This window comes from Siniperca chuatsi, linkage group LG10 (assembly GCF_020085105.1).
Source record: "Siniperca chuatsi isolate FFG_IHB_CAS linkage group LG10, ASM2008510v1, whole genome shotgun sequence".
In the NCBI taxonomy this organism is placed as follows: Eukaryota; Metazoa; Chordata; class Actinopteri; order Centrarchiformes; family Sinipercidae; genus Siniperca; species Siniperca chuatsi.
The window spans coordinates 345,958-368,330 of NC_058051.1; the positions used below are offsets into that span (position 1 = coordinate 345,958).

Consider the following 22,373-nt stretch of genomic DNA (forward strand, 5'->3'; position numbering starts at 1 on the left):
AATAAAGGTCTGGTGACGGAAACACTATCATTAAATCTATGCAAGAACAAAACACAAAAGGTTGTAAAATTGATTTATTTGTTTAATGGGTCATAACATAAACTGAGTAGTCCAATTTGACACATGATGAACAGCTGAATGATGGACATTTACATTTCACTAATTTAATGTTTTCCCAAAAAACATAGTTGCAATACATTATAATCATTTTATAATGTATCTTATAATGCATTCTAACAGTAACTATAATGCATTATATAGTGCACATGCGCCAACGTGCATGCTGCCCTTTTGCCGTTGCTCCGTCTCGTCGTCTTACTTTTTCCAACTTTTAGCTTTCCTTTTTCTTCAAAACATGAGTAACTTGTGTGTAAGTACGAAAATGAGAGTAGAAAGTGTTTTGGTATGTTTTTTTCGCCGTGAAACTTCTCCTGCTACTCAGTCAGGGCACCGCTGCAGAACAGCTGTTTGGCCGCATTGTTTACACCAGGGAACAGCTGATCACGCTGAAGCCGAACTGAATGGCGCCCAGGACAACCGATGTCCCCACTGAGATCTGGAGGAGGACACACCGAGGATGCAGAGGTGGAACGAAGCGGCGAGGGAAGAGAGAGGGATGCAGACAAACGAGACTTAACAACAAGAGATTTAAGCCGTGTCTGCCGTGAGATTGCTGGCGAATAAAATGGACGAGCTAACGGCGTTAGCCCGGAGTCAGATGGAGTTCCGTGAGTATAGTTTGATGTGTTTCTCAGAGACATGGCTACACCAGGATATCCCGGATCATAACGTTTCCATCGGGGTAGATGGATTTGCGAGTTCACACATAGGAACTCTGAGGCGCGTTCTTTTTCTAGTGGGAGGTCAGATATCTTTGAGTTCTGAGTTGTCTGGAACACAGCATTAAAACTAAATTGGCTAAAGAATGCAGAGAAACAGGTGGCACATGGGTGGCGTGCCTACCACTGGTCTTAATGGCCATGCGTAACTCTATAAACAGAATTACGCACTTAACGCCCCTTGAGATGATCACAGGGCGACCAATAGAGCTGCAAGATCTGAAGGGACTAACTGCAGCTGCGAAATCAGTGTATTTCCAAGTACATCCCCAAGAAGCAGAGGACTTAACCACAGACCCGGTGACTCAGACTGAAGGACTGGTGGAACCAGGCGAGTGGATGGAGCCCAGAGGAAAACGACCTTCCAAGTCCTCCTGAGCACGCCTATGGCGGTAAAGGTCAGCCTAGTGACAGGATGGATTCACCCTAAACTACTGTACCACAGCATCGGACCCAGTGGACAGTGTAGGTCGTACTCCCGAAAGGGGTTGCCAAGTAGGCATCATAGCCTCAAACAGTGCTGAAGTGCTCACTGCCAAAGGGCTCCTTGGGTAGATAGGGGAGTGTCCAGCTTGACTCTTTCCATCGGGCACTCTGTCATTATTTAGCTTTTTGGTTTTCGGACTTACTCTGGGGTAGGCATTTCAGGTCTCCGGCCGCTGAAGTTGAGCGTTTCAAGTCGCCCCGAACATGGCATGCTCCAGAAGATAATTGTAATAATAATAATAATAATAATGATAATAATAATAACATAAATAATAAAACTTTATTTATAGAGCACTTATTAAAACAAAGTACACAGTGCTTCACAACAAGAGAAATAAAACACCACAGTGAATGATGAAATATAAAGAAATAAAATAAACAGCCAGTTCAGGTAAAATCAGGATCTGCTTTCAGATAAAAATGTGTTTTGAGACGAGACTTAAACAAAGACACTGACTCAGACAACCTAATTTCTTCGAGCAGGTTGTTCCAGAGCCTCGGGGCCGTGATAGCAAAAGCTCTGTCCCCCTTAGTTTTCATCCTGGACTCAGGAACAGACAGGAGACCCCTGCCCGAAGATCTCAAACTACGTGAAGGTTCATAAGGGATTACAAGGTCTAAAATATAATCTGGGGCCAGGCCACGAAGAGCCTTAAAAGTAATCAACAAGATCTTAAAATCGATCCTGAAACCAACAGGGAGCCAGTGTAAAGAGGCTGAACCAGGTGTGATGTGGTCGCACCTCTGGGTCCTGGTTTACAGCCGAGCAGCTGAGTCCTGTACAGTCTGCAGTCTGTCAGAGTTTTTGATTAAGACAAGTGAACAGGCTGTTACAATAATCAAGGCGTGAGGAGATAAAAGCATGTACAGCAGTTTCTGCATCAAAGATTTAAAATAGATCGTATTTTTGCAATATTTCTGAGGTGATAAAAACATGATTGGACAAGCTTAGTGATGTGTTGCTCAAAACATAAATTGCTATCAAAACAGGACACCAAGATTTCTTGCAACAGGCTTGATATGTTGTGACAGGTTACCAGTAGATGGCAGTATTTGTTTAGTGATGTGTTGGTGCCCAATAACAAGGATTTCAGTTTTATTTGAGTTTAGCTGAAGAAAATTTATCAACATCCAATTTTTTATGTCAGACAGGCAGTCCTGCAGAGAACTCAGCATACTAAGGTCAGTGGGCTTGACGTCAGTGTAAGACATAGTAATTCAGAGTGTAGTAGGAAAACAACTGAGTAGCTCAAATTTGAGTAGAGTAGAGAGGCGCAAGTGCAATCACCAGGCACACTTGGCACTTAAAACTGAAGAAATTCATATCAGATTAGGAAAAGCATTGCTGTGGTCATATCAACCAAATAACAATATAAGAGATGCTAAGGAAAAGGCAAATCAAAACTTTGTCTTTGTTGTCCTATACCCATTTCAGTCAGTGAAACATAAGAAACCATCCACTACAGAAACATTACTGACCTCGCACATTTTGACCCAGTTCTTGTTAGAGGTGTAAAAAAAGGTACACTACTGCTCACACACTGAACGATTTGAGTTTGAACGGTTTGTATTCAAGATTTGAATGAACTATTAGCTTGGGCAGATTGCCACCATCAGACTCCATTAGCACAATAAACTACTCTAACAGAAACTGAGGTGTTAGTGGAGGAGGATGGGGGTCACAGAACACCCGTGGCACCTTTTTAGGAGGGCCGGTTGTGGTCTAAAGGGAACTTTAGCTGTATTGTTCCTAGTTCGTGTCATCGTGGTTGTTCCAATATTCCTGATGCTTGGACATACAGCTAATCACGAGGAGAGTAGCAATTTGAACACCCCTCAGTACTCAATTCAATGTATAGAGCGCCAATTCATAACAGAAGTTATCTCATTGCACTCTTCCTATAGAGCTACTCAGACAACTACACCAGAAGAAAGTCACCTGACCAGTATTGAAGACACAGACAGACTCACACACAGCACCCAAGAGACTATCCAAATCCATGACACAAACAGAAACAGAAAGAGACAACACACAGTACTGTAGTGATGTAAACGGTAGGGAACAGAGGTGGAAAGCATTTGGGTTTGATAGTGCTGTATTGGGTATCGATGATGAGTGGACAAGAGATAACATATGGTACAAACAAATAACACACGCCCTACACATTGCTCGGAAAGAAAAAGACCGTATTCAGTACATGTCCCACAGCCAGCAACATGGAGAAACATTATGAAAATCAGATCTAAATTTAGAGAGTGCAGAATGTCAGGTATGTGCAATATGGATGTTGAGACTAAACAAAACCAATAATGAAGCTATGATGGTGTGAAGCCAAATAATGCCGAAAGGTTGTGGATGGGTAGCCAAATTAATCTATATCCCAAGGCTGGTGACGAAGATGGAAGGCCTCTAGAGGTCTGACCGAATGCCTGCAGCGAAGGCGAGCAGCTGGGCGGCGGAGAGGCATGATGTCGGCGGCAGCCACGCTTCCTCCTGGAAAGCTTTCCAGAAGGTGGCTCCAGGCCTGGAACAGGCTGAGGCGCAGGCAGAAAATTAGCAGGCTGGTGGCTAGCAGGCTGGAGGCTGGCAGACTGAGGTGCAGACTGGAAGGCGGGTTGGGGTTGATGGCTGGAAACCTGGGGCTGAGGCTCATGGGAGCTGAGGAAGTCCACGGCCCACTCGGGTAAGGAGTTCTTCAGCCAAGGCTTTGAGGAGACTTCTTTGCGACCAAAAATCACAACTGTCACTGGTAGCCTTCCTCCAAAAATCCTTTAAACACACCAGGTCCGAAATCAATCAGCCAGTTCATCAGTACATAAGTCTGCTGGGTCCATTGTTGGTCGGATCGTTCTGTTATGATACGTGTCAAGCAGGGTAGCAGGCAAAACCAGGGATTGGTCCCAAATGCAGACACTGAGGCTGAGCAGGTGCAGTTCAATACATTTTATTGGTAAAGAAAAACGTACACGGGTTACAGGCCGGCAGCGGTCAGACCAGGGAATAAGTCCAACAAGGCTAAACAAATCCGACAGGGAGCAGGCAAAGTTCAAAATCCAGAATCCAGACACGGTCCAAGGGAGATAAAGAATAATTCCAACAGAACTCACAGGAAACAAATGCCGGGACGCTTGACAAAGGGACAATGGCACAATCACGATCTGACACAGAACAAAGGAAGAACACAGACTAAATACACTCAGGTAGGGGAGACAACGAGACACAGGTGCAACTAATTAGGGTGGGGCAAACAATCAAAACTGGAGGGGAAAGCAAACAAAGACAGGAAGTAAAACAACAAGACACACGAGGAGAAGAGAACACTTCAAAATAAAACAGGAAATAACAGGACAAAAACCCAAAACCAAACGTAGCCATTGTCTTACTTTAATGAAACATGAAATGGCCAACCAATGGCCAACCAAACGTGGAGGCCACACCTTTGTCCCACGATAACTAAGACAACATCACTAGCGTCATCGCAGCCCTTGAAATTATTAGGGATGCATTTAGACCTTCTGAAGGCGCAGCAAATTCTTCTGCAGGCCTGTTACAAGATTAGTTTGGTCCATGGGGCGCGATGTTAGTGCAGATACTATTCCTAGTAGTCATGATTGGCCTGGTACTGTTATGCGGCTGTACCCTTATCCTTACTCGTACCTGAAGGGAAGAAAGTTTGATCGTGCATTTGATCATCTTAAATAACTTACAGTCTTCTAGAGGACTAGAGTCCTGTTCCCGCCATGTATATTGCCACGCCTCTTTTATACATCACATTTGTAGAAAAGACTTCCATAAAGGATACACCTGTGTATCCTCATGCAGACCTTCTCCGGCAATCCTACTCTCTCTTCTAGATGCATTTTAGGAATTGAGACGTCCTATAAGATGGCGCTTTGAGATCGATTTCCGGGTCACAGGCAGGAGGATGGAGAAGACGAGGAGGCACAGAATAGATAAATGAGAAGAGCTCACTGACTCGAGTCGCAATGCTCATTCCTCCTCTCCTCTTCCTCCTCTCTTCTTCTATCTCATCCTCTACTTCCTCCATTCCTCCTCTCCCCCTTCACTCCTCCTCCTCTCGTTAAACCAGTAGCTGGCAGCAAAGAGAGACCTGAAAACTGGTTTTCCTGCATTCCACAACTGACGACAAGTTAACAAACCTTTAGTTGAAGCAGAGAGAAGGGCTTGGTTTGTTGGCACAACTTCAGTTTTGACTTTGGTTGTTGTTTTTACAGTGAAGGCTGACTCAAGGAAACATGCATTCAAAACGGCTTCTCTCCTTCTCAGCTCCCCTTTAGCGCAGAAAAGCCTGAAGAGAAAACTAAAAGAGAAAAAATGGCTCAGACAGTTGAATTAATAAACGTTGACTACAACCTGCTGTAAAAAATATATTTTAAAAATGGTAAAAGTCTGTGAGCAAAAGTTGTCAAACAGTTCCCGTTAAATTACAGTAAAATACAATATATTCTTCTACAATGCAATACCATAAAATGATTCTTGCTGTAATTTACAGCCAACCAAATTTAGTAACGTTTTTCATTATTAGAAAACATGTAAATGTGCATAAGACAGTTCAACAACCACACATTCATTTGAAACTATTTCATTCGTCGCTCTGTCATCACTGAACATTCATCTGTTATGAAAGCTTTTAAAATGTTTAAAAAAAAAAAAAAACGACATCGGACTCACTCACCTTGTTCCTGTGAATGTCCGTCACGTAAGCAGCTTGCTGGTGTCTCGTCCAAGTCTGTCTGGAAAAACAGAGACCGGCTCATTTATATTATGAGGACTCCACTAGTAGTGGACTGGTAATCTGGCATGGCGGTCTTTTCCCTGTGGGCCAACACACCTTGGGGGCCAGTTGTTGGCAATATATATATTTTTTTGATTGCCAAAGACCGGCCCATAAAGTAGGGGCAGCTGCCTATTGTTTAATTTTTTACAATGACACTAGGCTGGCCCAATCACATCTCTTGCTGGGCCGCCCCCTGCCGTCCTCTCTGCTTCTCGTGTCAGATGCCGAATGGCTCAGAGCTATCAGCCAACAGCAGTAACAAATGAGCAGCCACAGGTGGAAGGCGGAGAATTGACTGGCCATATGTGGAGCTGGCGTGTGACAGGTAAGGCAGGAGGGTAAGGCAGCTAGCTGCTTTCACTTTCACAAGTTTGCACTGTAAAGAATGTAGCCTGAGATTTACAGTAATTATCTGACAGCAACTGACGTGTAACTTACCGTAAAATAAATCACAGTATTTTTCACAGTTTTTGTTTACATTAACAATCATGTTAACTCTAAAATAAAACACAATAATTACTACATACTGTATTTTTGTTTACAGTGCTAGTGTTTTAACTGTAAAATATAACAGTAATTTCTAAGTACAGTATTTTTGGTTACAGTACACAGTAACCAATTATGCACTGTAGGAAATCACATTACACTGGGGTTAGGGTTACCAGCCAGTCACTGTAATTTTTGTGGTGACCTCACTGTAATCCAACTAGTTATTTACTGTGATTACAGAATACAGGAATCTACTGTACTTTTTAATAATACGGTAATTTACCAGATGCACATTTGCCAGTATAATGCTGTAATTTCTAAAGTAAATTACCCAATTTTATGAATTTGCTGTATTTGGAGGAAATACATTAAATTTAAATCAACTACTTTAACTGCATAAGGTTTGCCATTGGTGTTGTATAATGTATATAAGTCACTTCAGCTATTATTTCACTTAACATAGCCTATATTAAAAAAATAATTTGCAATATCTGGTTTGTGTGAAAAAACAGGTCATAGTTTATATAAAATATAACTTACATTCACAACTATTCAAAATGGTCTTAAAAAGTCCTTCAAGTGCATAAAGGATCTTTTAAAAATTAACATACTGTATATTCCCATATAAAAGTCAATATTCAAATAATGGTCTCAAATAAGTCAGGTTAAAAAAACAATGAGTGGGTTGGATTTACTTGTAACTGTCACAGCCTGTCATGTCCTCACCAGCCCGTAATCACCCACACCTGCTCCTAATTACACTCTTGCCCTCAATCAGCCCCAATCACACCCAGGATAAAACCACTCCACTCTCCACACTCAGTGTCCAACCTTGTTTGTGTATAGGACTCACTGCACCAGACTATTCCAGTGTTTCTCCAGTTCACCGTGGTCTCTCCGGTCTCCTGTGGCTTCCCCCCCGGTGACTTCGTCAGACCCATTCTACCTATCTCCACACTCTCCACTTCTGGCTGTCATCTTAATAAAGACATTCCCATCCATCTCGGTGTCCTATGCCTGTTAGTCCGTGACAGTAACCAACAACAGCTCATATGATACATGTAGAAATAAAGCCATGTCTCCAAAAACAACCCCAAATAAAGGCCTGGTCTCCTGCCACTGAGGTGAAGAAAGGTCACCAACACTGTGGTTTTAGATGTCACTTTTCCTTTTGACGTTTTTGTCATGCCTATGAAGCGCCTGAAAAAGGTCAGGAAACACACAACATTTAATGCTGACTTTGTCACCTTTATGAAGCATATAATCACGATTGGAAGTTTTCCTCCCACCATATATTCTTAATGGTGTCAATATTTACATTGTGTGTATGAAAACCAGATTATGTATATGAGTTTTTGAGTTCAAGCATATTCCTTGAAAACACGACAGTTAACATGAAGCATTTTCCAAACTTTTAAAGACTTTGTATGAACCCTGTACATATGTAAAAGGCAGGTTCTGATGTTGTGAGAGTTCAACCCTTACCTTTGAATGAACTCCAATGTACACGCCACCTCCTCCTGGCACTCATGGTTGGATATGTTGTAACGTACCAAAGGCTTAGCAAAGCCAGACAATGGCTCAATGCTCTCCATCCAGCGCCCACTAGTCAAGGTGTCTCCTGAAACCAAAATGAATTAAACACATGACATCACTTATTTTTACCCATGCCATTTTTTTTGTCTTTGATCATTTGACATTTAAATGATCTTTTAGTATTTATGAGTGAGTAAGCTTGTTTTCGACCTGGGGTTAGCAAGAGGCATTGGTAACAAACAAGGAGCAATGTACACAGAGTATGCCTGAAAAACAGAAACACTTATACACTCAACGGTATCCTATACAAGACAATGACAAAATTACAACATACAAATCCAAGGATTTCCTTGGGTTTTTGGAGGGCTTAGGTACTGTGGTTCAAGGTTATTTGACTAAAAACTGCATTTTCACATAATTCTGGACTATTATCGTTACAATATTTATAAAGAAAAAAACACAGGCTGTACGTTTTCACTGTGCACTCCGACATTAGCAAGAAAAGTGAAACAAATATGCTCACTGATGAAGTAAGTATGTCTAAAATCACATTGGTAAAACAGGCTTATAGTGAAGGGATTTGAACTGTGATTTTCTCATCCTGCTATAGTCAGGGCGAAGCCACTAACCAGCTGTAGGGTCACATATGGTTAGGATTTTATCTTTATCTTATCCATACTCTTAGTATTAATCTACAATCAATTTTTAATCAAGTCTTAACCCAAAATGATGCAGCTGAACTGTATTATGGATATTTACTACAGTGAATACAGTTCAGCCCCCAGAGTAACCTGCACCACCCAGTGGAACAATACAACCAAGGAGACACTGTAGCTCTCAGCTCACTTTATTAAGACAGAAGTATTTCAGACATACGGTTGCATGCTATTCAGGCCATAATGAGAGAGCATTGTGCAAAGTAACACACAGAATATATTGCAAGTTCATTGTTACCCAGAACATCAGTTTTAATTTAGCTGTAGCACTTGCAGTTACATTGAATCCCTGAATGAAACATTTGACACCATTTTTAAGATAATGCATGAGATGCTGCAGACACAGAGCAGGGGCGCAGTGATAGAACAGAACAGAATTTAGGAAAATGTGAACTGGATGCAACCTGGTGGATCTGAAGGTAGCAAGATTACTTTATGGTGGAAGAAGAATTCACCAAGTGCAAAGAGCTTTGTTAAGAACATTCCTGTCATCCAAACTGTGGCAGGGATTTGATCAGGTCTGCTTCCCCCTCTCCAAGCCCCGCCTCTATTCTCTTCATCCAATCAGCAGCTCAGCAACTACTCATCCATGTCTGAGGCACATCTCAAGCTTTATCCTGTAATATTTCCCAAAATGATTTCCCTACATTACATCACTTCCTATAATGACATGATTTCCCTACATTACATCCCTTTCTATAGTTACATTATTTCCCAGCATTATCCTCAGTTACATACAGTTTCTCACTGTTTCTCTGAGCCTTCTGTGATGTCCAGCAAGCAGTTTCTGCCTCTCTGGAGCTCCTCCAGGGTCAAGCTCTTGCAGAATCACCCCAGCAGTTACTTTGTGCTCACACCAATAGAAAAGGAAATTAGACTGGTACGACATAGAGCTGAAATACACGAGGGGTGTGTTTGAAAAACTGCCACTCAGTTTCAGTAGCTTGTATAAAAGAATTACAGACTTTATAAGTTGAAAGTTGGCAAATGTTAGCTAGTTGCTAGCTTGCTCCATTGACGGATACTTATGCTTGATTATATTTTTCTAGCTTTTGAGGCTACCACAAGGCGTTATGGTTTCATTGATGGATATGTCTTCCATCCTTCACCAGATAACAGTTTGGAATTCAATTTGGAAAATATATTTAGGAAGAAATGGCAAGCACAGAAAGAGGCATCGGAAAATAAATATATTCACCAAAACTGTACACAAGTATTCTCTTCACTGCTTTAGAAACTGTTCTGGATAAGAGCATCTGCAAAATGAAGTGACAGTAAAAGTATTTCTTTAGGTCTAACATTATGGATGCTGAGGATACCATACCCAGTACAGTCCTGTATCTGAAGGAGAAATTTCTTATTAAAAAACAATCTAATTAATGGAAGAGAGAAAAACACGTGAGAAACAAATGTATGGATTTAAAAAGCAGTGCATCAAATTAATTTTAAATTGATAATCAAAGCACACAAGGATATGCTATGCTTTAAGCCTGATTGAGTAATGGAAACATTGCACTAGAAATAGGCCTACAATATGCCCTCCTTTGCTAGTATGAGTGGAGATTCATATCATATATAATCCAACATTGACATTTGAAGTTTACTCCTTTTTGATGTTGTCCAAATTGTTATGGTAGGCAGTGTCTGAAAATGATTACATGTCTAAAATCGTCACATGACCTGAGGGAACGTGCTGTAATGGTTGCTTTGCTTCACAGTCTTTGCTAGGAAAACTAACAAGGTTTGTACTGGGGATGTAAGCCTCTTTTAAACAGTGAAAAACCAAAGGGTCCTCATTAAAGAAACATCCTAACTCTGAAATTCTACCGTGTCTAATTTTAGACAGCATTTAGGACTTTTCCCATTACAGACCAAGATGGCGGATGGCAAAACTGCACAGGTGTAAAATAGCCACATTAATAGTTATGTTGTTGGTAAATCATCTGCAAGTCAATGTTTTACTGCATTATGGAGTTCAGAGGGGTGTAAAGTAGAATAAACTTTGGACTTCCTTCTGTAATGGCAAATTTGGATTTTTCCTATCTTTCACTTTTGAAATGAGATAGGACAAGCAGTTAGGATTGTTTCTGTAATGAGCCCCTTGGATAGTAAAATTATGTTATTTTGAATTAAACCAAAAGGAAAAACAATCCTCATTATACATATTTGTTGGGTCTCTGTAAATAATATTATAAAGAGAACAGTCTAGACCTGCTCTGTAGGAAAAGTGCAATGAGATAACTTCTGTTATGAATTGGCGCCATATAAATAAAACTGAATAGCCAGAGAGGTCTCTTGGTGATCATCAGGGAGGTGGAAGATCTCTGTAGTTTTCATGGTACTTGTTCACCAGTCATATTCTCAGGTGTCGGTTCACTGTAAAAAAGAACACAATATAGTGTTTCTTGCACTTCTGGGTCAATCACGTTCTACTTACTCCAGTGGCGGAGCCAATTGTTCCCTCATCAGTTTGGGCCTCCTGCCATAGCCGGCAGGTACGGCACTATGAACATGTGGCTCTACTTCATGTAGCTCCCGTCCCTTTATTAACTATTCTAATACCATAAACACTCATATGCATGCTGTATATGTGCTTTATTTTAGTATCATATTAAATGTGATGTTACCTTTTCATTATAGGAGGTTGGAGACTTGGTTCCTGTATGGGTCGTTTTGATCATCGTAGCCCTTGTTGTTGATCCATGTAGTAATGTTGGTAAGATCGGCATTTGTCATGACTCCCTTGCCTTGAAGCAGGTTGAACCATGTCTGTACCATCTTTGTACTGTGTTGCTGAAAACTCTTTTCAAAAATGGCAAGCCTGGTTTTACTCTTTGTGCTGTTCTGAAAGTTTTTGAAGTTCTTGGTGCTATTCAACTTGAATCTCACATTTGCACCAAGGATCGTCAGTTTGAAGGTGCCCACAACATCATCTGTGCTTATGGCGGTAGCTAAGCATGTTCTAAAGGCTTTTGATTTGGTACTGGGAAACTCACGATGTGTTTCTGTAGGCACATAAACAGTTGGAAGTTCAAGGCCATGATTTTTGCCCACACTAGGAATCAGGTTGTTATCTAGAGGCGATGAGTTTGTTGCCACTTCAAGCATGGCTTCTGCTAATCTGCTATTCTGGTTCAATTTTCTAGCTTCCAATATACTATGAACCGGTGGCTGGTGATCCGCATTGATGAACTGTCCAATTCCTGGATTGTTTTTTGCATATTTTTTCCAGTCTTTGTAATATTCACTTGTTCCAACCTCTTTCTTAAGTCTTGTTTTGGTTTCTTTTATGATTTTTTTTGGTACAGCTCCCTCTGCCATGTACCAGTCCCCTCCTCTGATTGCTTCAGTCCACTCTTTGCGCTTGACGAAAGACTCCCATTGGCCTGGGTGTCTGAGGAGAGTGTCGGCCTCCACAGATCGGAGGCGGGCTGCTTCCAAAGCAATCTCTTCTTCACTGGCCTCTGGTTTCATGCCTCTTGCCAAAGCATGAAACAGGCAGCTCTTGCCCTTGTTGACTATGCTCACTGGCTGGTTATTGATGCACACATCATAATGGCCGTCTGGGTATTGGGCACTCTTTGGTCTATAGATTAGTGTCACAGTTTGACTGGTGGGTTCAGTGCCTGGGCTCAGCTCCTGCATTTTGGTAAGTCTGCCATGGCTGTCCTCTGTTAGGACAACAACCTTAGTGCCAGTGGTTTCTGACAGGACTCTGATATCAAGAACAGTTCCCGCAGTCATGGGGTTCCTGATCTTTTCAGCATGTGACTGTGAGTGTTTACCTTCAACTTCATGTTTAGAATTCTGGTCTCCTGGCATGTATGCGATGTACCTGTTGTTCTGTCCAGCTCTTAGTTTTTCTGCTGTTCTGTCACTCTTTAAGCCAGTTTTTACATAACGGCCAATGACGCCATTTACTTGGCCTTGAAGACGAGAAACAAAGTGACTGGAGAACTTCTGGTGGAACACTTCTACCAAAACGTCAGCCAATGTTGCACTGATGGTGTCGGCTAAATCCTGCTTGAATTTCTTCAGCATCTCAGTGTCTGAAACAGACAGCTCATTTACCTTCACTTTCTCTGAAAACCCTTTTTCTTTTTTAAATACATTCAGCTGTTCATGAAGGTTTGAGAAAAACCTGCCGGAGAGGCTGTTCACTGCAATGATGGCGTCTCCTGCCAGTGTTGCCATGTGAACAGTTTGGATGGCTGTCAGAATTCCATGTGCTTTTCCTTTGGCCTCGACTTTAACTTTGTCAATCACTTTGGAGATGGACGAGTTAATCTTGTTCTGCCAGCTGAGGTCTGCATAGAATGGCTGTACTGCAGTGTTGCTTAACTTTCTGAAAATGGCCAGCAGTTCACTCTTTCTGTTCTCATCCTCCAGGAGATCATGAAGTTGCTTTTTATCCTCAAGGTGTGAGAGGATAATGGAGTCTACTAACGTAGCCAAGGGCTCTTTTCCTATGTTGGATTTCACATCGTCAACAATTCCCTTTTCCAGCTCATTTTTGATGCCGTTTAGTATTTGTGTCAGAATTTCCTCTTCTACCTTCCCCAATCCATAGGTAATGATTTCCTCTACCATTTTTTTAGCAGTGTGTTTTACTGCATTCTTCACATTTGTCTTTGTGACAACACTTAAACCATCTTTAGCCTGTCTGGAGAGAAACTTTGGCATAGACTTCAGTTGTTTGCCAAATCCCTTAATTAACATTTTAGAAGCTTTGATGCCCTTTGCAATCAGCTTTCCAACCCCAAACCCAATGAGAGATACACCTATAGAAATGGCTTTTTCTATAGCCCATGCTTTCCAGCTGAATTCTCCTGTCACCATGGACTCTATGCCAGAGATGCAGTCTGATATTCCTTCAGTGATGAGTCCCATGCCGACTTGAGCCAATGTACCAAATGTAAATGCAGTGAGCAGTGCTCCTCCAATAATCTGTAAAACTCCAAGACAGAATACCAGCAGAGCTTCCCATGGGAAACGAGGCTCCTCTTCCACAGAAAATACATATTGCAATCCTTGACTGTAGAGGTGGTAGGCTTCCACTTGGAGCTCTTCGTCAGCACTCGACACCAGGGAGAAGATTGGTAATTTTTTTACCATTGCATCCCTATTTCTTTCTTTTATTTCATCCAGCTTTTGGATGGCCTCACTAATGTTTTTGTCAAAGTACCCCAACATGCTGCACTTGGTTGTTAACTGTTTTTCAAGGCTGGTTGGGTTACTGTTGGCTGAGTCTGCAGAGGACATCTTTACAAACTGTAGACAGACCATGGATTCCTCACTAAGATACTTCAGAGACTCCTGTGCCTTTGTTAGATCATCTCTGGCCTTAGTGAGGTAATCTGCATTTTGCTGCTTTATAGTGCAGTACGCATGAGTGTAAAAAGCTATGGCTGCCCAACTTTCATCTTGTTTCATGGCTTTTTCAAATAGCCTGGTGCTGACGTCCCATTGTTTTTCACTCAGCGCGATATTTCCAAACTTGATGTAGTGATAAATGCTAGAACACGGTGAAGTCTGACTTTGAGACTGACTTTTTGCCAATGACAAATCAGCCTTCAAACTCTTTTGCAATTCATTTCTCTTCAACTGGTCAATTTCTTCTGATTTAGTTTGCAACCATATCCCCCAGAACTCATTCATGATGGCAACAACAGCTCTTTTGTCATCTACATCTGTGATCTTATGAATATCTTCAAGAGTTCTGACATACTCTGAAAACAGGTCCTCCCGCAGTTTCAACTCCGTGACATCGTTCATCATGTGATTTATCTTTTCTGCTGCCAGTCTATCCCTTGTGCTCTTAGCTTCCTCCAGAGAAGACGCTGTCCTGAAAGACTGCTGCAGGTGTTCAGTGGACATGATTACCTGAGCAGATCCAGGTTTACCTTTGCGTGCGGTTCGACCAAAAGCCTGGAGTTCCACTCTTGTGTTCTCAGAAAGGAAGGAGAGGATCACAAATAGTCCTCCATTGTTGTTCACCTGTTTAGACACTTTTATGTCTGTGCCACGCCCGGCAAGGTTTGTGGCAACAATGACATCACCAGGAAGCAGTTCCTTATCTATTTTGCTCAAACTGTCTCTGTCGCTGCGGCAGTAGAGAATGATTTCACCTGGGATACTGCCTTTCAGCTCTTCGTAGATCTCTTTAGCTTTGTTGATGGTTTCACAGATCACCAGGGCTGCTCTTCCATCTCTGTATGAATTTGGGGAAATCTGAGCCATAACCACACGTTTTAGTTCAGATTTCCACTCTTCAGCTGAGGTCTTCAGAGTACCTTGGACCTCAAATAACTTCTTCCTGTTGAATGTTGGCATTTTGCAGGCACAGAGATTTGGATATAGGTCCTGCAAAAACAGCATGTCTGTTTTGCTCCCAAGTGTCCCCGTTGTTCCATATATTTTCCCATGGTACTTTTCAAAAAAGGAAATGTTAGAAACGTAGTTTGTCACTACTGAAATTGTGCTCAGTTTGATTTTGTGTTTAATCTCAACAAACTGCTGCAGACCATCACCCCATTTCTTATTCAGTTCTACAATACCAGTTGATCTGAAATCCACTGGACAGACGTTTTCGTTTTCTACAACATATTCCTGTCCTTGCGTCAGCTGCATTGCCAGAAAGGCATTCTGAACCCACACTGACACTTTCTTCTCCGCCAGATTCTTCAAGAATCCAGGAATGCTGATTTTGTCTTCATTGTTTGTACATGGGGTGTACTGAATCTTCTCTGAGATCATTTCTGCAATGGGCTTGATGAGAATTTCTTCTGAGTCATAGAGAGAACAACACAAGCCTTCCTCCAAGACAAGAAATGTAAGCTCTGAAATGTCCTGGTTGTTGTACAGGCTGCGCTTTCTCAGACAGAGCAACCCTTTGTCGTCTAAAGTGTAAACAGTAAAACTATAGGGGACATAGTGCTCAATTTCTTGGAAAAAATCTACCATAGCATCCTGACTCACAGTTTTCAGTTTCCTAAGAAGTTCATCCCCTTTACTTTTGTAGAGATCCTCTGTAAATCCTTTAGGGACAGCGTTGGATTCTTCAGCAATGCGTAAAATGTCCATTGGATCATTAATATCAGTTTCCTCTGTGTCTATTGAGTCAAAGATGGCCTTGAAGAATGAAGCAGGAGGACCCTGTACAAATGTCTGGTGTCCTGCAGACAGGAAGCCATATTGGCTGACGTGGCCCCAGATCATGGCCAGAATAATGTTCAGGTGCTGCATGGAGACCATGGGACTGGACAGGTAGGTCAGCTGCACTCCCTGATCCAGTAGCAGTGAGTCCACTTCATCGATTATGATGCACTGATAGCTGCGATCAGGCCTCACATCCTTCATTTCAAATATCTGGCGAAGGTGATCTGCAGCAAAGGCTTCGATAGTTCCATAGACCACATCCTTCTGGTAGCATTTTTTTCGATCTTCATCTTCGGTTTTATTTGTGTTTGTGTCAGCTGTCACACCAAAGTACTTGTAGAAGTTGGTCCATTCTTCTGCATCTCTTTGACATAACACAGAAGAGCTGGACACCACATCTACTTTTTCACCCCGAAGCGCACGCAGCACTGCAAACATTGCTATGACACAAGACTTCCCTTCTCCAGTGCCCATCTCCAGGAGCTTCCCAGTGTCAGACAAGGCCAAGAGGCACCAGCTGATCATCTGAGTGGCTCTGGGCCACCACTTCCCTTCAAAGTTGTGCAGGTGCGCAGCATTGCATAAGACTGCCAGGAACTCCTGAAGGTCTTCTGTGTCCGTGCTGTGACTCAGATTCCTAGCTCGCTGTACATCTGTGTGGTTTTCAATTTCCCCGGTTTCGATCAGGTTTGTTACATGAGTTACTATACTGTATGATTTACTCAGTGTTTGTTCATCAATGTCTTTCATCTGCCGTATTTCGTCAAAAAGAGTGTCAATGCTTTTTATTTTCTCGTCTCTAAGGCTCTTTTCTAAATGCTGGATCAGTTTGTCAGTTCTAGATGAATCTAAGAGCTTAAGGAGAGATTGGTTTTTCTCATCTGTCCACTTGGAAGACACTTGATATGTTGCCATTAAATGTAAAATCTTCATGATGGAAATACAGTCTTCATCATGATGGTGGTCAGTCAATGCTCCAAGGAGGTTTAAGATCTCTACGGGTGACCAAAGGCTTTGTGCTCCAAGATTTGAAACCATCTGCAAGAGTTCCTTGGTTTGTGCTTTTGAGGCTTGGAAATGCTCCACACAGGCAAATAATATCTCCAAACACCATTTGCCTGCTGGAGATGTCCCGTTATTCTCACTTTCTGGTTCTTCAGTAACCACTCTCAGGAGATTCTCAAGAAAGGTCAGAACAAAGACCTCATCAGAAGCCAATCCCTTTCCAGTAATTTTCTTTGAGATGGTGATGATTTTATTGTCAGCCTTTGTGTCTTTGTTTAGGTTGGTGTGGAGTACCTGAAAAAGAGCCTTAATAAACCTGTTTCTCAGTTCCATATCTTCACTGTGAAGTTTGCCCATGAGGCTTTGCAGGACCTCTGCAGCAAACACCAGGGAATCATTGTCCTTGAGCCTTGAAAGTTGCAGATTATGGGAAGAACTGAGACTTTGTTCTTCAATGATAAATCCACGACTAAGCTGAGGGTTCCCTGTTTCCATCACCTCTATGCCGTACTGAAAGTAATCAGAGACAAAGTCATTGATGGTACCGTACACAATGTCCGCTTCATAGACATCCCTGTATGATGCATTGGTTTTCTTCAAGTTTGTGTTGACAGAAATTCCAAGGTGTGTGTAGAAGTCAGACCACTCCTTAGTTCGCTCCTCTGAGTGAACATCAGAGCTCAGCACAATGTCCAGTTTGTTTCCCATGCAGACTTGTGCGGCTGCAAACATGGCTGTGACACATGAGTCTTCTTCCACACCAACCAGTTGTAGCGCTCCACTCTTCTCAGTCAGCACCAATGCACACCACCGCAGCATCTGACTCCCTGTGGGCCACCAGCCTTTTGTGTCAAAAACTGCTTTGCAGAGCTGAGCCAGAGAGTTCTGTATGTCATCTGCATTCAAGGTTACACATTTAAAGGAATCTTTCATAAATGGTGCATCTTTTGGTGCATTTTCTGAATATTGCCGGACGCCACTGGTAATGTTTTTTATCATATCAATCACAGAATCATCCAAATTCCATAACATTTTTAATTCTGCTAGAGCTGCAACTAGACTGCTCTCATCTTCCCTTCTGACAGTCTTTTGGAAATCCTGATAAAATCTCTCAGGGCCAGCAAAGTCAAGAGCATGGATGAGAGATCGTCCGGACTCATCCGTCCACTCAGGCGATATGTCGTACACTTGTACCAACGTAAGGACTTCAGTTATTGAAACATCCTCTGCATATTTCTGTGACAGTGCTTTGAGCAGAGTCATCGCCTCCGTTGGGGTCCAATGGTTTGTTTGCACAAGTCTGAGGAGCATTTTAGTGGATTCTGAATGGGTTTCTTTGCCATTTAGTTGTGTGAGTGTGGATAAGAGAAGCTTCAAGCACTGCATTTCCATCTTTAAAATGAACACAGAGGCTCTTTCAACTGCATTCTGCAGTGATGATGTGAGGGTGCTCAGGAATTCTATAAGAAAGAGCTGCTCAGTAGAAAGCTCGTGTTCAGCCCATTGTTTGGCTATGACGACTGCATCAGTATCAGAGCTGTCGTAGTCAGTGAAAAAGTGCATCAGGTTCACATACAGGGCTTGAGTCAGCAGGAAACTCTCAAAAACATCACATGCTGATTGGCTGATGGACTCCACCAGGGACTGCACACGACTGGAGATGCTTTGTAGGGAAACTCCCTCGGATATCTCCAGAGACAAGGCACACAGCTCTGTGATGAACACCTGAGTGTGCTGCAGAGTGCTGAGGGATGGGGGAGCACTAATCCATTCATCAAACAGAAGTTTGTCCAGGACTGACATGATCTTCTCCAGCTGATCAGCTGTCAGCTGAGTGAGACTGAGATTTGGAACTGGGAAACTGCATTTCAAAGAGAGGATTTCTAGAAGCTCATCACTGCCTGATTCATAGTTAGCCTCAAACTCATCCAGATGCCATATTAGAACGTCTCGCTTGGACTCATATTCTTCTGAAATGTCGCTGCTCAGTTGTTTCTCCTGCTGCTCGTTGGCTCGTTGGTGGGATTCTTGAAGTCTTTGATTCAGTTCTTCTTGTCTCTTCTTCTCTTCAGCCTCTCTTGCTCTTTGCTGTTCTTTCATCTGTCGCTCTTCTTCTCTTCTCTTCTCCTCTTCTCTCCTCTGTCGCTCCTCTTCTCTTCTCCTCTCCTCCTCTCTCCTCTGTCTCTCATCTTCTCTCCTCTGTCTCTCTTCTTCTCTTCTCCTCTTCTCCTCTTCTCTTCTCTTCTCCTCTCTCTCCTCCGTCGCTCCTCTCTCTTCTCTTCTCCTCTTCTCTCCTCTGTCTCTCCTCTTCTCTTCTCTTCTCCTCCTCTCTCCTCTGTCGCTCCTCTTCTCTTCTCTTCTCCTCTTCTCTCCTCTGCCGCTCCTCTTGATCCCTGACTGGCTTATTAAAGCAATAATTACACTCGTACATATTATCGTAGCCAACTGGTCTGTAGTATTCACCTCCATTGAACACATGTACGTACCGCCCATGAATAGTACTTTGGTATAATTCATCGAAGGATTTGCATGGAGGCAGGACTTTATTGCACTTGCAGCATCTCAGGCGGTCGCCCATGTTACATTCTGATGGTGCGTTCCCCATTTCTGATTCTTCTGATTTAGTCAGCAGTTAAATGGTGATTTTCATGTGTAACCTTTGGTTTCCTAAAAGATAAAAAAATATAATTTTGAATGACTTCATGATATAACAACCAACTCATAACAGGAAGTCCTGCTGCTTTGATTCTAGGTGAAAAGCAGAGTAGCCTTTGAATTATTTAACAATTTAGTAACACTTTTGATGAAGCCCATGTCTATAATGCATTATAAACATACATATAGTGCATTATACTGTGCTTGTAACAATGTATAATAGTTATAAGCACTCAAATGTTCTTAACGCTTTATAACAATAATCATAACACCTTATAAAGCATTTTATAATGACTTCTCATCGCTACGGTCAAGTATCTTAATACTTTATAACTGCTGGTCACTCACTGACATTTTTTTTGGCAAGGATCATAGTGTATTATACATCTCATATTTGTAGTACATTATAATAATTTATAATGCATTATAATCACCGTTAGAATGCATTATAATGTGAGTGGTGGTCATTGGATGCTTTAAGTAAAGCAATGACATTCCTGAGGTATAGGCAGATAAAATACATTACAAGCTTGATATAAGTCACTATAAGTGGTCATTGCTTTAAGTACATTGAAGAATATATACAGTGTTTCCCCTAGGCTGACTGCTTTGGGGGGCCTGAAACTGGTTTGTTGGAAAGTTGACCACTACAGGGCTCTGGTCAGAGAACAGTCATCAGTTGGATCTAAAGCTGGGGCAGGTAATGTATTTCAAAAGCGTTTTTGTTATTTGTTGAAATTCTTTTTACATCCCGACAGCAATCAATAAATCAAATGCTCTGGGAAAAATTGAAATAAATCCGGTATCTGTGACTGTCGCAGGACTAAATGAAATGGTTGGATGGCCTACCTGCCTGTCTACCTGCCTACATGTACTTACACTATTTCAAATGCTCTGTGCACGTGCCTCTGAGTCTAGTAGCCAGTTGTCCAGTAGAAAATAAAGCCCTTGATGTCCTTCATGCCTGTAATGATCAACTGCGCCTTCTCCACTGTACTTAAACCTATGTAGTTGTTACCCTTTTTCCATCCTCACTATGTGTAATGTGTTCAGTATATGTGTGTGTCAGTACAGGATTGTTCAGTATAATCTATTCATTCGATCTGCATCACAAAAACAGAATACAAACCGTTTAAACTCAAATCGTTCAGTGTGTGAGCAGTAGTTTTTTTTTTTTTACACCTCTAACAAGAACTAGGTCAAAATGTTCTCTGAGTCTGGAAAATGTCTGTATGTTATGCGCAAGGTCAGTAATGTTTCTGTTGGCTGTATTTAGTCCGCTTTTCACCAGTGTTGGGTGGTTTCTTATGTTTCATCCCCAAATGGGTATAGGAAACGAAGACTATTAATTTGCCTTCTCCTTTGCTTCTCTTATATTGTTATTTGGTTGATATGACCACAGCAATTCTTTCCTAATCTAAGATGAATTTCTTCAGTTTTAAGTGCCAAGTTTGCCTGGTGAGTACACTCGTGCCTCTCTACTCAAATTTGAGCTACTCAGTTGTCTTCCTACTACACTCTGAATTACTACGTCTTATGATTATCTTCTGGAGCATGCTGGGCTCGGGGCGACTTGAAAGGCTAAACTTCAGCAGCCGGAGCCCTGAAATGCCTACTCCAGAGTAAGTCCGAAAACCAAAAAGCTAAATAATAACAGAGTGCCCGATGGAAAGAGTGTCTAGATGGACACTCCCCTACCTACCCAAGGAGCAGTGTTTGAGGCTATGATGCCTACCTGGCACCCCCTTTCGGGAGTACGACCTTCACTATCCACTGAGTACGATGCTCTGGTACAGTGGTTTAGGTGAATCCGTCCTGTCACTACGCTGACCTTTACCGCCATAGGCGTGCTCAGGAGGACTTGGAAGGTAGTTTTCATTTGGGCTCCTTCCACTCGCCTGGTTCCACCAGTCCTTCAGTCTGAGTCAACGTCATCATCAGAACAGGTTTCATAATATGATAGTATGTATTATTTTAATTAAACACAAGCAAATATACTTTAGGTTGCCTTTTAATTGATGGTTTACCATTTAAAATGTGCACTTCCATTGTGCTGCCATTGTTGTGACGTCAGACAGCTGCTTCTTCACAAATCGGGGTAGATGGATTTGCCATCACAAGTTCACAAATAGGAACTCTGAGTCGCGTTTGTGAGTTTGAACGGTTTGTATTCAAGATTTGAATGAACTATTAGCTTAGGCAGATTGCCACCATCAGACTCCATTAGCACAATAAACTACTCTAACAGAAACTGAGTTGTTTGTAGAGGAGGATGGGGGTCACAGAACACCCGTGGCACCTTTTTAGGAGGGCCGGTTGTGGTCTAAAGGGAACTTTAGCTGTATTGTTCCTAGTTCGTGTCATCGTGGTTGTTCCAATATTCCCGATGCTTGAACATACAGCTAATCCCGAGGAGAGTAGCAATTTGAACACCCCTCAGTACTCAATTCAATGTATAGAGCGCCAATTCATAACAGAAGTTATCTCATTGCACTCTTCCTATAGAGCTACTCAGACAACTACACCAGAAGAAAGTCACCTGACCAGTATTGAAGACACAGACTCACACACAGCACCCAAGAGACTATCCAAATCCATGACACAAACAGAAACAGAAAGAGACAACACACAGTAATGTAGTGATGTAAACGGTAGGGAACAGAGGTGGAAAGCATTTGGTGTAAGCATAG

General features: G+C 42.1%; 2 protein-coding genes across 2 annotated transcripts in view; both read right to left on the reverse strand.

Annotated features, from left to right (window-relative positions):
- The window catches only part of LOC122883707, a 57,332-nt gene that overhangs the window by 11,618 nt on the left and 23,341 nt on the right, over positions 1 to 22,373 (reverse strand). The window contains 2 exon segments of the mRNA XM_044212768.1: positions 11,493 to 19,291; positions 19,293 to 19,421. Of these exon segments, the coding sequence (XP_044068703.1) occupies positions 11,500 to 19,291; positions 19,293 to 19,421 (7,921 nt within the window). The 3' untranslated portion in view covers positions 11,493 to 11,499.
- The window catches only part of LOC122882495, a 36,047-nt gene that overhangs the window by 11,029 nt on the left and 2,645 nt on the right, over positions 1 to 22,373 (reverse strand). The window contains exons 3-5 of the mRNA XM_044209958.1: positions 8,099 to 8,234; positions 6,023 to 6,080; positions 5,487 to 5,647 (exon numbers count right to left, since the gene is read on the reverse strand). The gene's annotated coding sequence lies outside the window, so the exon portion shown is untranslated. The remainder of the gene's footprint in view (positions 1 to 5,486; positions 5,648 to 6,022; positions 6,081 to 8,098; positions 8,235 to 22,373) is intronic.